Source organism: Saccopteryx bilineata, chromosome 3, assembly GCF_036850765.1.
Source record: "Saccopteryx bilineata isolate mSacBil1 chromosome 3, mSacBil1_pri_phased_curated, whole genome shotgun sequence".
Taxonomy (NCBI): domain Eukaryota; kingdom Metazoa; phylum Chordata; class Mammalia; order Chiroptera; family Emballonuridae; genus Saccopteryx; species Saccopteryx bilineata.
The window spans coordinates 83,899,172-83,912,994 of record NC_089492.1 but is presented as its reverse complement, the minus strand read 5'-3'; the positions used below and the strand labels follow the sequence as shown (position 1 = coordinate 83,912,994).

At 37.0% G+C, this 13,823-nt stretch overlaps 1 protein-coding gene across 9 annotated transcripts in view; it reads right to left on the bottom strand.

Moving 5' to 3' along the window:
- ITSN2 (intersectin 2) overlaps nucleotides 1-13,823 on the bottom strand; it is a 152,163-nt gene that overhangs the window by 73,199 nt on the left and 65,141 nt on the right. For 7 of the 9 annotated variants that reach the window (XM_066266589.1, XM_066266590.1, XM_066266587.1 and 4 more), the window contains 2 exons: nucleotides 9,464-9,603; nucleotides 8,404-8,484 (listed from right to left, as the gene is read on the bottom strand). In XM_066266589.1, coding sequence (XP_066122686.1) covers nucleotides 8,404-8,484; nucleotides 9,464-9,603 — 221 coding nt within the window. The remainder of the gene's footprint in view (nucleotides 1-8,403; nucleotides 8,485-9,463; nucleotides 9,604-13,823) is intronic. The other 2 variants (XM_066266592.1, XM_066266593.1) reach the window with 1 other exon arrangement.

Sequence of the window (13,823 nt, the reverse complement as noted above, 5' to 3'; positions counted from 1 at the left end):
CACTCAAAAGAGAGCCTGGTACAGTGTAGATATTTACTTAGAATTTATAAGTAAATATAAATTCTGTATTATGAATAAATGGATAAATGAATAAATTCTGTATTATGGATAAATGAAAATTCATAAACAATATCTATGTATATTAATAAAATTTGAAGTACACCACAAGGCTGGCCAAAAGTATTTTCTCTAATTCCTATCAATAGACTTAATCGGCTGGGTTAAGTCACTGCTTCTAGGAAGTCCAAGTTAAATATATCAGTTAACTGAGAACAAGTAAGCCAACTGGCACTTTCAAACAGAACTGTTCTGTCTTAACAGAATGGCAGATCATCTTTCTCAGATTAAGGAAGTTCTCTTTTGTTTCTAATATGCTAATAACTTTTTCATTTTTGAATCATAAATATAGAAGTTAAATTTTATCCAATATATTTTCTGCATCTGAGGAGATGGACATAGCATTTTAATTCTTTAAGAAATTACAATGAAGATTTTTTTTTTAATTTTTTTTTTTTTTTGTATTTCTCCGAAGCTAGAAACGGTGAGAGACAGTCAGACAGACTCCCGCATGCACCCGACTGGGATCCACCGGGCACGCCCACCAGAGGATGAGGCTCTGCCCCTCCGGGGCGTCGCTCTGTTGCAACCAGAGCCACTCTAGCGCCTGGGGCAGAGGTCAAGGAGCCATCTCCAGTGCCCGGGCCATCTTTGCTCCAATGGAGCCTCGGCTGCGGGAGGGGAAGAGAGAGACAGAGAGGAAGGAGGGGGGGAGGGGTGGAGAAGCAGATGGGCGCTTCTCTTGTGTGCCCTGGCTGGGAATCGAACCCGGGACTTCTGCACGCCAGGCCGATGCTCTACCACTGAGCCAACCGGCCAGGGCCACAATGAAGATTTTTATATGCAAATTATCTTTGCATGGCTAAATATGATAAATCTAACTTGGCCATAGGTCATAATGAATTATCCCTTATATGAATTTTTGCATTCAACTCTTTAATATTGTTTAAAACTTCTGCCTCTGTTAAACTAACCTATAATTACCTTTTCTCATACTGTTCTTACCAGATTTTGATATGTTAATGTTAGCTTCATATGATAAATTGAGAATATTTCCTCCTTTAGATTGTAGAACAGCTGTATAAAACTGGAATTACTTGTTCCTTTAGTAAAATTTCTGGGTCTGGATTCTCTTTCGGAGTGTCAGTTTTGCATCAGTTTTGGCAAATTGCAATTTGCTCATTTCATCTATAATTTTATATTTACAATATATTAAAAAATGTGTTATAATAATGTATCCTCTTAATGTTTAAAAGTTTGAAACAGTCATATTTCCTTCATTTTCAATTTATTTCTACTTTTTTCTCTTTTTTTAGATTTTAGAGAGAGAGAGAGAAAAAGGGGGAAGGAGAGGAGCGGGAAGCATCAACTAATTAATTTATAGTTGTTGCTTCTTGTATGTGCCTCGACTAGGCAAGCCCAGGGTTTTGAACTGGCAACCTCAGCATTCCAAGATGACACTTTATTCACTGTGCTACCACAGGTCAGGCTCTACTTTATTCCTGTTTAAAATCAATCTTGCCAAAGATTTGTTAATGTATTAGTCTTTTACATTTTTTAAATTGATTGATTTTTAGTGAGAGAGGTGGGTGTGCCCTGTATATGCCCTGACCGGGGATCGAACAGGCAACCTCTGCACTTAGGGTTGATGCTCTAACCAATTGAGCTATCCAGCCAGGGCAATTTTATTAAGTCTTTTAAATGGTCAAATTTTGGCTTTCTTAATTCTCTTGTCTTCTGTTTCATTAATTTCCTTCTACTTTTTTTTTTTGCTTGATTATGCTCGTCTTTTATAGCTTATGTTGGATACTCACCTTACAAGTATTTAGCTTTGTTCTCTTAATATAACCATTTAATGTCAAATCCTGCCTTATCTGGGTTGAATTTCTGCTCTTTTACTTACTAGCTGTGGGACTGTGAGCACATGTGTGCACCTAGTAACAGCAATTCAAAGTTTATTATTAGAGCTTGACCAGGTGGTGGCGCAGTGGATATAGCATTGGACTGGGATGTGGAAGGACCCAGGTTCAGGACCTCGAGGTCACCAGCTTGAGCGCGGGCTCATCTGGCTTGAGCAAAAGCTCACCAGCTTGGACCCAGGGTCACTGGCTCCAGCAAGGGGTTACTCAGTCTGCTGAAAGCCAGCTGTTAAGGCACATATGAGAGGGCAATCAATGAACAACTAAGAAGTCGCAACGCGCAACAAAAAACTAATGATTGATGCTTCTCATCTGTCTCCATTCCTGTCTGTCCCTGTCTATTTCTCTGACTCTCTCTCTGTCTCTGTAAAAAAAAAAAAAATTATTAGAAAAAAACTAATAAAATAAAAGAGGAAAAGACACATATAAAATCACAGTGGAAGACTTTATCATACCAATCTCTGAAATCGACAGAACAAGCAGATGAGAAAATTAGCAAGTCCAATCACTATGTCTTCAACTCTTCATAGAAGGGCCATACACTTTTCAAAGTTTTTTTTGAATAGAATTCAAGGGTCCAGGAACAAAATTAATCTTTACTTTCACTAACCTCTATCTCAAATATACATCTTGATTTCAAAATTATGGCACTATTATTCCCGTCACTAGATCTTGTTATTTAACTCATTAATATAGAAGCATGTAATAACTATTTCACAGATTTGTTTTTAAAACTTTGTGACTCATAATTTATAATCTTATATATTTCATTTTATACACTTAAGACATTATTCTGAGAAGGGGTCTAGAGACTTTATCAAACTGTTGAAGAGTTTGTGACACAAAAATGCTTAAGAAACCCTGCCTTAGAAACATTTATACTGCATGTTGCCCAGCAGTTTCTTAGGTCCACACCTCCTACCATTTACCTATCTTACAAATTCTCTGATAGAAGGAAGGGAATACTTATATAATGGGTTTGAAAATTTTCTCTTACATCTAGTATATAGCTTATTCAAGTTTTTACTCATAGTCCAAAGGACTAGTGCTCCTGATCCCCATATTAGTTAGCCTACCATCACCTGTATAAATCAAAATCTCACCTTGTCTTTATCCCAGACCCTTGAAAGCACAGGTTAAGAAGAACCTAACCCACTTGAGTAAGCCATAACTCTGGTGTTGACCGATTCTCCTTTCCCTCTAAGGAAGAGCAGTACCTCCCCAGTCATTATCCAAAGTCAATAGTGGCGACTTTCCAACACACTAAAGATATTTGGGAGATTCATGATAATCCCTTCCCTAATAAGGACAAAATATCTTATAGTACATAATAGTTCACAAAGCACTTCCATATATATGCTCTCACTCAATCATCCTAAGACTCGGCAAATAGGGAAGAGCAGATAATGTCAGCTTACTTTTCCTAAACGAAGAGAGCAAAGTTTGGAAGTTACACAACTAGCAAGTGGCATGCCTAAGACCAGAACTCATTTCTTTAGATTCCTAGATCAATACTTTTGCATTGTTTCTCACTGCTATAGACATAATATTGCGTAAATTTCATTAACGGAATACTGGCCTATCAATGTGTCATCTTTTAACCCACTGGCTTTGCTTCTGTCTTAGTGTGACTTGAGCAAAAGAGTAAAAATCATCACTGATCTACTACATATCCATTACATAATTTCTTAAGATACTTTTAATATTATACTTGTTGCACCGTAAGTAGCCTAAAGGAGTGATCAGATGCTCTACTCTCCCAAAGGATCATAGAATTAGAACTAAGTGCCTATGCCTATCTTCCTTCAAGACCATTGGGAACAATTCCATCTCACCTGCCAATTGACCTAGCCTTTCTTATTATTCTTTACCACTTGAATATTCTCAGCTATTTAATGCTGCTTATCCCTTGATCTGACCCAATCCCCCAACCTTCTGCTTCTCAAACCCCTCTACTGCCTAGAACTTCCTCTTAAGTGGTCAGGAAACTCCCATATGCCACATATCTTCTCTGAATGAAAATCCCCTTACTTCCCTGCCTTTTTGGCTGATTCCTCAGGACACTGCTTTTCTTCTATTTCTCTTTGTTTATTATCATCTATTCTACTGAAATTAGGGTCAAGGGGAAACTTTAGTAGTTTTCCTTGTTCTTTGTTGCCATTTATAGACCGTTATTTCTCCTCACTCCTACAAACTCCATGTTTTTTTCTGAGCCTCATACCATCTAGCAATAACACCCTTATTTCCTCTTATTGTTATGTATTGATCATCTGCTCATTGAGCCTCATTCACTCATTTTTATCATTTTCCAAGTCTTTGACATCTACACAGGTGACCCAATTAAAACCTCAACTCCCAGGTTGATCTCCTCAACAATGAACTCTTTTACTTCATCTAATCCAGGGGTCCCCAAACTACGGCCCCCTGAGGCCATTTATCCGGCCCCCACCGCACTTTTGGAAGGGGCATCTCTTTCATTGGTGGTCAGTGAGAGGAGCATAGTTCCCATTGAAATACTGGTCAGTTTGTTGATTTAAATTTACTTGTTCTTTATTTTAAATATTGTATTTGTTCCTGTTTTGTTTTTTTACTTTAAAATAAGATATGTGCAGTGTGCATAGGGATTTTTTATAGTCCGGTCCTCCAATGGTCTGAGGGACAGGGAACTGGCCCCCTGTGTAAAAAGTTTGGGGACCCCTGATCTAATCCATTATTTACATTATTATACTCTGAATCTTATCATCATCAGATACAGAACTACCACTGATCAAATATTCTATTCTTCAAACATAAGTTCTAATCCTTCAAACTTTCCTTATACCTGGGTACATCCATTTCAAAGGTTTCCAAACTCACTCAGACCTCCATTCTGTTAACTCCATCATTTGTTCTTTTTCCATCAACACCTCTTTTTCTCCTCACATCCCTTCATGTCCAGTACACATTTCTTTTTTTGTTGTTCTTGTTTTTTTTTTTTTTTTTTTTTTTTTTTACAGAGACAGAGAGAGAGTGAGAGAGAGGGTTAGATAGGGACAGAGAGACAAGAATGAAGAGAAATGAGAAGCATCAATCATCAGGTTTTTTTTGCAACACGTTAGTTGTTCACTGATTGCTTTCTCATATGTGCCTTGACCGTGGGCCTTCAGCAGACCAAGTAACCCCTTGCTTGAGCCAGCAACCTTGGGTCCAAGCTGGTGAGCTTTTGCTCAAACCAGATGAGCCCACGCTTAAGCTGGCGACCTTGGGGTTTCAAACCTGGGTCCTCGGCATCCCAGTCCAACGCTCTATTCACTGCACCACTGCCTGGTCAGGCCCAGTACACATTTCTGAGTTCATTTTTATCATAATTACTATGTCAGGGGTTCTAACTCCCTTGCCCCTCCCTTTTGGCCATATTTATTAAAACCTTAAGCTTGTATAAATCTGTGAACTTATTTCATTAGCCTTCTCAATGCTTACATTTAAGCAGCTGAACTTTGGTAGAGAAAAATGATGCAATCAGACATGTTATTTTCAATATAAATTTACAACCACCAACTTCAAACAGGCATTCAACACTGCTCTGCACACCGCCTATTTTCCTCTAAGCTTGCACCCTCTACCCCCACACAAAGACATCTACTTCTTTCTCCTGAAACATCCTAATCTTCCATCCATTCTCACTACTAACTAGTAATCTTGCCTCATTAAACCATCAGACTAGAACTCCCTAATCTTCCCAGCTCTAAAAATCAGTAAAACTTCCTGCATCTGCACCCATCTTCTAGTCTAGTTTGAGTTATTCTATGTCCTCAATTGCCCAGGAAGATTCACTACTTCTGATTTTAAGTTGAAGTTGTCAACTTCCTACTATCTACCAATATTTAACTGCATTCACACCCCTCTTTTCCCCATGTGTTAAACTGGAAGTATTCTTTTTATCTAATCCTTCAATTTATGCTCAGGGTTATCTTAATCTGCTTCCCTAAGTATTTTGCTCTATCAACTACCATATATAATTAATATACCATTAATTATACACAATTAATATATACATCATTATGTAATTACTGTCATTCAACCTCTCCCTCACTTTCCTTATCCCTCCCTCTCTATTATCTCCTTCAAATCTGTCTTCCTTCCTCCCTTCCTTTTGCATTTAAAAAATAGCCTTTACTTAAAAGACTAAAATACGTGAAGTCAGAAGTATTCCTAAAATCTGACATACATGTTCTCTGCTGTTTTTGCCTGATTTTGTTCTATTTTTTTCTCATAAACTACATAGTAACCCTAAACGGTATATATTTTCTGACTGAGAACATCCAAAACCATTCATTCATTCAACATGTACTTATTGCCACCTCCTATGTTCCAGACACTAGGTGCTGTCAACTCAGCAATAAAATTCTGAATTGAGCCAAATCACCATTAAGACACACAGTTGGATATGGTTACCTAACCATCCATTTCCAATCTTCTGTCCTAATAGAAACTATTCCTTCACCATGTAGCCATATGCCTCACAGAAAGCTGATACCACCTCTGAGCTGGCCCCAATTTTTCTCTTTCTTCCCCTAACTTTACTGAGGCATAAGCGACAAAAATTTTATATATTTTAAGGTGTACAACTTGATATTTGATATATACCCATATACATGGTGAAACGATCACCACAATCAATCTAATTAAAATAGAAATCTTCTCACACAGTTCTGTCTGTCTCTCTCTCTCCTTTTCTCTCAGTGGTAAGAACTCTAAGATCTATCCTCTTAGGAAATTTTAAGTATATATTACAGTATTGTTACTATAGTCACCATGCTGTACATGAGATCCTAGAACTTATTCATCTTGCATAACTGAACTTTGTATCCTTTGTCCTTTAAGTCTCTCTTCCAAACACAGAAGTTCTCCCTTGACCTCACGCGGTCTGCACTCTCCTCATTGTAGCTATTCGCACTCACTCAACCCTCCCTCAGCTCCCATTCATGCCTACCCACTGCAGCCCAGCTTCTGCCTATCACCCCACTGAAATGGCCCTCGCAAGAAGATCTTCAAAGGTATTCTTGTTGACAATTCAATGGATAGTTTTCATTACTATGTTAAATGACTGCTCAGTATTGCTTTACCATGATGACTACAGAAGGACTCTACACTTTCTTTCTGTGACACCACAGCCAGCCTCCTGACCACTTTGACAGTATAGGTCTCATCACCTTTTAGTTTCTGTTTGCCCCTGATGAAAGTATCAATAAGCAGAGAAAAGCTGGAAGGCAGGAAGCAGAAGGAAAAAAGTAAAACAAGAGATAAGAATAATCTGCTGGCCTGTGGAGAATCGAATGCTAAGTAAAAGAATCAGATTTATGTGTGTGGGTATAGTCCTCAAACCATCATCACACTCCATTTTACAAAGAAACTTAGGTTTAAATTTTTGTGCAATCTGTAGCGAAAGTTCTAAAATCAGATAATCTGGTCATTCATGCAATAACCATAGAGGAAAGGCTGATACTATTTTCCAATCTGTACTAGCTTTGCTTAGCAAATGAGCTCCATCCCTCACATTCCTGTTTTCGCTGTACGTATGTATGCTACTGCCCATTGCCATCCATCTACTACGGTCAGCAAGTGGTCAATATAAAACACCTTTCTTTAAACTACAGTTAAGTCTTCACTTAACATTGTCAATAGGTTCTTCAACTTTTAAGTGAAACAACGTATAACAAAACCAAATTTTACCATAGGCTAATTGTTAAAAACAAGACTGAAATTCCTATGGTGTCTCATCAATGTTATAACAAAACCTTGACTAAAACATTATTTGAGGACATGCGCTAATTAAACAGGAATTCGTCGAGTATTTTAAATACTCAGTGTGTTATATATGACAAAGTGAATTATTACTTAATATATGTGTTTTAAGCATTTTTATCTGCAGTGCAAGCATGTCTAAACATGAAGCCTGGTAACTGGATGTAACCCTGCATTATTGCTTAAAGTTTTTCCTTACAGCAAGATTAGGAAGCAATCCAGTATAAACATGATATAATCTTGCCCTAGATTTTAGAAAGTAAAAGTTTTATTTTAAATAATGATTTTCAGTGATATGGGTAAATGATTTAATCTCACATTCCCTTAGCTTGCCTTTTAATTCAATCATTACTCATCCAATCAGTTAACCCAACTAACAGGGCTACTGTAAGGGAACCAGGTAATATTTCTAAGTGTCTTGGGCTCCTCATGAGAAAGGTTACTCTGGGCAACCATAGTGACTTCTGGCATTAGACTCAAACAGGCAGTCAGACAGCAGAAGGATATTCAAGCAAGCAGAAAGTAAAAAGGTCTATATTGTACATGTTATTTCAAACAAAGATACTCAGATAAATGCAAAGAATAGTCTATAAAAAAACAGTAAAATAACTCAAAGAAAAGGAGCTAGATATTAGAAAATAACCTTAAGTAAGAGGAAGAGGTGGTTGAGACAGCTTAGCAGAGACAAAAGGCACTGAAGAACAGAGTCATCCATATTCCCACACTGTAAGATAAGGCAGATAAAAAGCCAATTAAACTATGTACAGATTAAAAATAATGTAGGGAAGTTAACTTGGCTGGCTTGTCTGTTGATCAATGACAAATTACTTATTGAAAAATTTTATTTATGTTATATACACTTGAGTGAGATGTATTATTGGCATTACACATCTCAAATTTCTCCTCCTTAACTCACGTGGTCTCTTTTCTTTGTTTATTCTAGAGTTTGCGTAATAATATTCTAAATAAGTCAGCAAGATAAGTCACATAGCTGCCTGTAAAGCTATGTAATACTTTATGCTCTGAAAACTTTATGCTCAATTAGAAAAGGAATAACAAGACTACTTTCAAATTTGAATGGTGTACCGTCAGTCTGGTTATTTAGCTTTTAATATCTTCTTTATAGGTAGACTTCAGTATACAATTAATTCTGCACAGAATGATAGGCATAATTCTGTTCTACACTACATCAAAGAATGAATCACAAACTTACTTTTCATGCAAAGTTTATAGTGTCAGAGTATGTTTTAAATTTCACTGATTATTGAACTATTTCACAAAGATTAATTAAATTGTAACAAAGAAACAAAGAATTTAGTGTGTTAGAAGAGCTTCTACTACTGAGACTATTATAAATTTTCCATATTCCCCATTTTAGAATTTTTTATATCATGCTGGCTGAGATCAGTTCTTTAACACTGACAATGGCAATTATTCTTAAACTGTATAAATGCTAATAAAAACAGTCATCAAAAACTGAAAACTATGGTAAATGATATGTTTAGTTATATGACACAATGTTTATACCTACAAATAACATTTAAAACAATCTTGCAATTCTAGTATAAATCAAGTTAAAAATTAATTATGAAAATGTACTACCTACAAAAATAATAGCTTCACTTATCCATCCCATGAAATTAAAACAAGGAAGACAGTAAGAAGGTGGATAATTAAAAATTAATGTAAGAGAGGATAAATACCTTTAGTTGATTGTTAAATGAATCCATTTCTGAGAGCTTAGATGCAGTTTCTTTTTCAAGTGCATCTAACTGTTCTTTAAGTCTTTGGCATAATTCCTCCTTTTCTAGTGATTTCTTATGAAGTAGATTGATCCCTAAATCTGAAATACAGACATCAGACAGTTTACAATTGGTATAAATGCCTATATCTTCATAAGTAATTGACATTCACAGTCTGGTCAAATTGGTGTAACTAGAGAAAGACAACAATGCACATGCATAATGGGATCAGCTAAAGAGAAAAAATGCAGTGGTTATTTCCCCTTTTCAGGTCAGATCCTGGGAAGATCCTCATAAGGAAATGTGAAAGTATTGGTGCTACACTCAAAACGTACCAGGACTTGAAGTGATGCTCCACTTGGAGTAAGGCGTTTCACAAATGTGATCCTCAGGCTCTTCCTCTATACTGTGGGCATCATACCTCATTTATGAGGTGATGGATACAAAGCCATTGGTATAGAGTCTGGTGCACAGTAAAAAATTAATAGCAGCTACTGCTAAAGTAACTTTCTATTTTTTCTTGTCACTTCCAAGAATAGGGGAATATTCACAGCAAGAACTCGGTAACTGTTACTAACTGTATTATTTAGTAATGCTATTTTAAGAGGTAGAAATAGAGGGTTTCACTTTATGTAATCCTTTCTTACATAGTCAGGCAGGGATGGATAAACTAGATGGAAATATATGATGCAGATTACATTATGGTAAATTAAAATAGCAATCTTACCATCTATTTAAATACATGTTGAACTTTATTATGCATCGCTTCTCAGTCCTTTGGCTAAGATCAAATGTAAATTTTATTATATTTTTAAAAGTACAGAAATCTAGTATAAAACTATAAAAATATTTTTAAAAGCTAGTATAAAATAAAATGAAACATATAAAAGAGGGAAAATGTTCCCTTCATCTCAACCCCCAGCTTATCCCCCTTTTAGGATTTACATTTTGATATATGCATAGCCAACATAATTCCATGGGATTTCAATGGGATTATACTGTTTACATTGCTCAGCAATTTGTTTTAGATTTAATGACACACCTTATCAATTGAGACAGGTAAATTTAATTCATTCTTTTAAATTGCTTCATGGTAGTCTACATTATGGCTATTCCGTAATTTATGTGACTATTCTCTTTTTGACTGGCATCGACGGTGTTTTTAATTTTCTACTATAGTATTACATAAAAATGCTACAATAAATATCTTTGTGCACACATTTTAATGCATACATAAAAACATTTTATAAGGCTAAAAGGTGAAGGAACTGCCATGGAAAAGGATTTGAACACTTTAAAATTTGAGAAACTACTCAACTGCCCTTCTAAAAAGCTGTACCTATTAATATACAGCAACAAAGTACCTGTTTCTGCATCCCCTCATCAATACTGGGTATTATCAATCTCTTTATTTTTGCTGATTGGCAACAAAATCTTATTATTTTAATATGTACTTTCTTGGTTACTACTGAAATTGAATACCATCTATTTGCATGTTTACTGGCCATCATCTTGAATTGTACACCTCAACCTTGTGCATTTTTTCCCCCATTGGGTTGTCTTCATTACTAAAAGCTCTAAATTCTTGTTGTATTAGGTGCATTTCTTTTTTTTTTTTTTTTTTTTTTTGCATTTTTCTGAAGCTGGAAACAGGGAGAGACAGTCAGACAGACTCCCGCATGCGCCCGACCGGGATCCACCCGGCACGCCCACCAGGGGCGATGCTCTGCCCACCAGGGGGCGATGCTCTGCCCATTCTGGGCGTCGCCATGTTGCGACCAGAGCCACTCTAGCGCCTGAGGCAGAGGCCACAGAGCCATCCCCAGCGCCCGGGTCATCTTTGCTCCAATGGAGCCTTGGCTGCGGGAGGGGAAGAGAGAGAGAGGAAAGCGCGGCGGAGGGGTGGAGAAGCAAATGGGCGCTTCTCCTGTGTGCCCTGGCCGGGAATCGAACCCGGGTCCTCCGCACGCTAGGCCGACGCTCTACCGCTGAGCCAACCAGCCAGGGCCTATTAGGTGCATTTCAAATTTTTCCATTTATTTTATCTTTCACCGACTTCATTTTTCTTATCAAATCTGTAAATATTTTCCTTCATAGCTCTATATATTGTTTGAAAACTTGACATCAAGATTATAAAAGTTTTTATGTTTATGTTTTCTACTAGAATTATTTTATGTTTTACCTCTGATTTTATCCAGAATTGATTTCTGTATATAGGTGGCTTACCCACCCACTTTAGATAATCAACTGTATCCCAAATCACTTACTAAAATGATAGTGATTATTAAAAGCCCATCCTTTCCTCACAAATGTTCTTTTAATTTTTTAGTGAGAGGAGGGGAGGCAGAGAGACAGACTCCCACATGCACCTTGACTTGGATTCACCTGACAAGCCCACTAGAAGGTGATACTCTGCCCATCTGGGGCTGTGGCTCTGCTGCTCAGCAACCAGAGCCTTTTTTTTTCTTTTTTGTGGCACAGACAGAGTCAGAGAGAGGGACAGATAGGGACAGACAGACAGGAAGGAGGGAAAGATGAGAAACATCAATTCTTCATTGCAGCTCCTTAGTTGCCCATTGATTGATTTCTCATGCTGGTGAGCTCGAGGTCTCAAACCTGGGTCCTCCACATCCCAGTCCGATGCTCTATCCACTGCGCAACCTCCTGGTCAGGCCAAAGCCATTTTTTAGTGCCTGAGGTAGAGACCATGGAGCCATCCTCAGTGCCCAAGGCCAACTTGCTCGAACTAACAGAGCCATGGCTGTGGTAGAGGGGAGAGAGAGGAGGAGGAGGGATGGCGGAACAGATGGTTGCTTCTCTTGTGTGCCCTAACCAGGAATCAAACCTGAGACATCCACATGCCGGGCTGATGCTCTACCACTGAGCCAACCAGTCAGGGTCTCCTCACAGATATTAAATGCCAAATTTATCTTATCCTAAATTGTCATATATACACAGGTCTGTTTCTAGACTCTATTCAGTTCTACTGTTCTACTTTTGTATTTCTGGCCAATAACACATTATTTTAGATGCTCCAGCTTTTATAACTTATGTTTTTTTTTCTTTCATTTTTTTTAATAACTTTATTTTTTTAATGGGGCGACATCAATAAATCAGGATACATATATTCAAAGATAACATGTCCAGGTTATCTTGTCGTTCAATTATGTTGCATACCCATCACCCAAAGTCAGATTGTCCTCTGTCACCTTCTATCTAGTTTTCTTTGTGCCCCTCCCCCTCCCCTCTCCCTCTCTCCCTCTCCCCCCGTAACCACCACACTCTTATCAATGTCTCTTAGTCTCACTTTTATGTCCCACCTACGTATGGAATAATGCATATAACTTATGTTTTGATATCTGATAGAGCTAGTCTCTTTTGCCCACCAATGTTTCTTTTCAAGTCTTGCCTAATCTCGCACATCTCTTGTATGTGAATTTGTGAATTATCTCAAAAGTTTCATTTAAAGAAATCTGAGTAGAACTGAATATATGGATGAATTAATAAACAACTGACATCTTTATAATACTGAGTTAGTTCATTCAGGAACATAGTATGTATCTACTTATTCAGGAATCTTTTATAATTATAAGTAAATGTTTATAACTGTACATTTCTTCTTTATTCATAACAGTGAAAATGCTAATGTAAATGATATCCCTTTTCATATTTTCTAATTAATTATTTTGATATATAAAGTTACTGATTTTCATATATTTCTTTTTATCCAGGCACCATTTCAATTCTCATAATTCTAAAAGCTTTCCAGTATTTCAACAAATATTTCATCATTAAACTACACTTCTATTATATGCAAAACTTATTCAATGGCAGATTAAAAAAAAAGCAGTTAAGACATGGGTCCTGTTGGCTCCATAGCTCAGGGGTTAGAGCACTGATCTTGTAAGACATGGGTCCTATCCTCATGTAGTTTAGAGTCTAGTTGAGAGATAAGCCAGGTGAAAAAATAACAGTGTATACACATTCTTAATACTTTTCAAAATGAACACCACTAATAATGGATACATAAATACTGAATTTGATTATACTGTATTTATCTATGAGCACTGTGTGAGGTAACCTAACTAGAGACAGACAACATTGAACACAGTGAACTTTAGAATCAGACAAACAAGAAAATTTGAGTACTATCTTACCCTCTTGGGCAACTACTAAATCTCTCTGAGCCTCAGTTTTCCTAAGCTACACAATGGGAATAACAACTACCTCACAGAGCTGTTTTAAAGATTTAAATAAATAATGTATGCGAACTGCCTAGCACAGTGCTTGGCAGATACTTGGTAATCTTTTTTTTTTTTTT